This window comes from Oryx dammah, unplaced genomic scaffold (genome assembly GCF_014754425.2).
Source record: "Oryx dammah isolate SB20612 unplaced genomic scaffold, SCBI_Odam_1.1 HiC_scaffold_24, whole genome shotgun sequence".
Classification (NCBI taxonomy): domain Eukaryota; kingdom Metazoa; phylum Chordata; class Mammalia; order Artiodactyla; family Bovidae; genus Oryx; species Oryx dammah.
In genome coordinates this window covers 75004027-75007203 of record NW_024070208.1, presented here as the reverse complement: position 1 = coordinate 75007203, position 3177 = coordinate 75004027, and the positions used below count along the sequence as shown (strand labels likewise).

The following is a 3177-nucleotide window of genomic DNA, read 5'->3' as shown; positions in this document are numbered from 1 at the left end:
GGGGCCGGGCCGGGACCCTCGGCTTCCCACCACCACCCCGGGGCCGGCGGTGAGCCCGGCCGCCTCGCCCTCCTCGCGCCTGCCCGGCGGTACCTTCATGTGTTTCCGCAGAGAGCTGGGGTGCGTGTACGACTTGTCACACATCTTGCACAGATAGGGCTTATCCGAGGTGTGCACGTGCATGTGCTTCTTCCTGTCGCTGCTGTTGGCGAAGCGCCGGTCACAGCCCTCGAACTCACACTGGAAGGGCTTCTCCCCTGTGGACACGAACACGCGCGCTGGCTCCCGGCGCGCCCGGAGACCCCCACCACCACCACCCGCGCCCCGGGGAACCCTTACCTCCCACCCCACCCCTTGGCCTGGAAGGGGACCAGGCCTCCGGGAGGAGAAAACAGGGGCGACAGGGGCCTGGGGTTCCCTTGCGCCTTCCTACCTGACCGCCGCGCTTTTATTTCCTATTTTACTTTCCTTCCAGGCTGACTTGCGTTTCCTCACATCTCTGATCAAGTTGGGGTAGCCCCCACCACCGCCCCCAGCCTTGCCTAATTGCCTTTCTTACAGGGCTTCTTGGACTCGCGGCTTCTAACAAGTTGGTCTCGCCATGGAGAAGCTGTTATTATGACAAAATATTTGGGGCATTATCAGAATCACACAGGCTGCTCTCGGCTTCTCTCTGGGGCCAGTAGGCAATTACATTTGGAGATGCTGTGTGTTGTTTGGGGACTGTACTGTGGGATAGCGACTGAGCCAGCATTCTTTTTTTCCCATCCAAAATCCTGCAAATTGAATTAACTAGTAATTCTCGGTCGCACTCCCGGCCTTTTGAAGACAACTTGGGAGAAGAGATAAATATGAGATAAGGCAGCACTTGAGAGGGACTGCAGAGAAGCGCAGGCTAGGCCGTGGGGGTGGGGGATCAGCCAAGGCTTTCAGAATTTCCCTGTTTGAATTTTCTGGCGGTCCCAGCATTCTGTTGCTAGAATTTCAAATGCTTGAAGTCATTTAGAGGTGTGAGAACTCCAACATTGTTCCACTTGGAGAGGGGATCATTTAACGTTAAATTCCATTAGCACCTAAATTGTTTCTTAAAGACATCCGCTCAGACGCAGGACTCGAAAGCGAGCGTTTCATGCAAATAAATTTCTCAAATTTTAAACCTTGTTAAAAGCTTGTCTCGCACCTCGGCTGCCTCCCTTCCCGGAAGAGAACAATAGGCCGCTGGCGCACCCCCACTTCGGAGTAAATATTGACGGGGGAAGTTGCTAAAACATTTGGCTTTCTTTTAGGAAATCGTCTGGCACGATTTTGGCTGGGACCTGGTCATAGATGAATAATCTATGAGGCGAGAGGCGCGTTCTTTCTCCGCGCTCTCTTCTCACGCGATTGCCCCGCGGGGCCGCGCCGCCCCGGGCTCTCGTTGACCCGGCTGTCGGTCCAAGTTTGGAATCGCAAACCCTCTGGTGCCTCTTAAGAGAATTTCACAGACTGCTGCGAACCCACCGTAAAGCTCCGCGACCCACCTCGAGATGGGCTTTAAAAACACTTTAAAAACGAGAAACGCTTTACAACTTCGGCTCACACCAGACTCATTTTTTAATGGGAAACAGTCCGGGTAAGGACGTTTGGGCCCGTAGTTTAAAAAAAAAAAAAAAAAAAGTGGAAAAACACACAAGCCACTCAAAACGCAGACGCACAGCCGGAGCAGAAAAGCACATTCAGACAAGCTGGCAAAATCCTCTCTAGGCTCGATTCCCGGGCACCGAGTTGGAGGGTACTTCTATTTTCTGCGTTCTGTTTAGGACGGAAATTATTCACCGAAGCTGAGCCAACGAAGCAGTTGCATCACCCAAAGCATGCATTTGATGTTACCTCGATTATTTAAAACTCAATTTCCGCGCATGGAAAAAACCCAGCCCAATAATAATATTCTTTCATTCGCCAACAATAACAAGCCGCTGGCTCGCTCTCGCACATACGAAAACATCTCCCGTTCCAGGGCAGGGGCTGGCGGTCGGCGCGTTTCTCCCAGCCAGCTAACCACGGCTTCTCTCCCTTCTGCGCCCCGAACCCGACCCGACCCGCGCGGTTACCTGTGTGGGTCCTTTTGTGGATCTTGAGGTTCTCAGAGCGCGCGAAGACCTTGCCGCAGCCCGGGAAAGGGCAGGGGAAGGGCTTCTCGCCGGTGTGCACGCGGATGTGGTTGACCAGTTTGTATTTGGCCTTGAAAGGCTTGCCCTCGCGCGGACACTCCTCCCAGAAGCAGACGTGGTTGCTCTGCTCCGGGCCGCCGACGTGCTCCACCGAGACGTGGGTCACCAGCTCGTGCATGGTACTGAAAGTTTTGTTGCAGCTTTTCTTCGGGTTGCTCAGCTGCTCGGGGTCGATCCACTTGCAGATGAGCTCTTGCTTGATGCACTGCTGCCGCATGTAGCGGAAAAAGGCACCAGGGTGGTGGTGGTGGTGGTGGTGGTGGGCCGCGGCCGCTGCCATGTTCATCCCCATGTTCATATTCATGGGGCCGTACTGGTTGTGGAGCTGCGCCGCCGAGTAGGGGTCGGTCCGCGGGCTGGCCACCTGGCGGTACTGCTCCGAGCGCCCGAACACCTCGCCGGGCAGCCCGAGGCGCATCTGCCCGTTGAGCACATTCTGCGAGCCGTGCGGCCCGTGCTGCTCCGGGAGGCCGGGAAAGAGGAGGTGGCCCTGCGCGTCCGAGTGCGCGTGGTGCAGGCCGCCGGCCCCCGGCCCGAACAGCCCGTGCTGTCCGCCGCCGGGCGCCGAGTCGCCAAAGCCGCGGCTGCGGAACAGGAAGTCCCGGGTGGAGTTGAAGGGCGGCCCGGAGTAGGAGCCGACATGCGCGGCGTGCGGCCCGAGCGCGGCGGCTGCCGCGGCGGCCGCTGCAGACCCGGGGTAGGCGCCGGGGCCCTGCGACGTGAACGCCGAGCTCTGGCCCGGGGACAACTCGTGCGCCCCCGGGTTGAGCTTGAAGGCGCCCATGTGAGCAGCCGCTGAGTCCACGAAGCCGTTCTGCGCCGCCGCCAGGCTCAGTTCGCGGTCCTGCATCTCCGCGGCCGCGGCGGCCGCCGCCGCAGCCGAGTGGTGATGGTGGCGCGCGAAGCTGCCCACCCCGATGGCCGGGAACTGCGGCCCCGCGTCCAGGAGCATGGCCAGCGCGCCCGC

At 58.9% G+C, this 3177-nt stretch overlaps 1 protein-coding gene across 1 annotated transcript in view; it reads right to left on the bottom strand.

Annotated features, from left to right (window-relative positions):
* ZIC2 (Zic family member 2) overlaps positions 1 to 3177 on the bottom strand; it is a 4750-nt gene extending 1573 nt beyond the window's left edge. Inside the window, exons 1-2 of the mRNA XM_040267276.1 lie at positions 2091 to 3177; positions 31 to 257 (exon numbers count right to left, since the gene is read on the bottom strand). Of these exons, the coding sequence (XP_040123210.1) occupies positions 31 to 257; positions 2091 to 3162 (1299 nt within the window). The 5' untranslated portion in view covers positions 3163 to 3177. The remainder of the gene's footprint in view (positions 1 to 30; positions 258 to 2090) is intronic.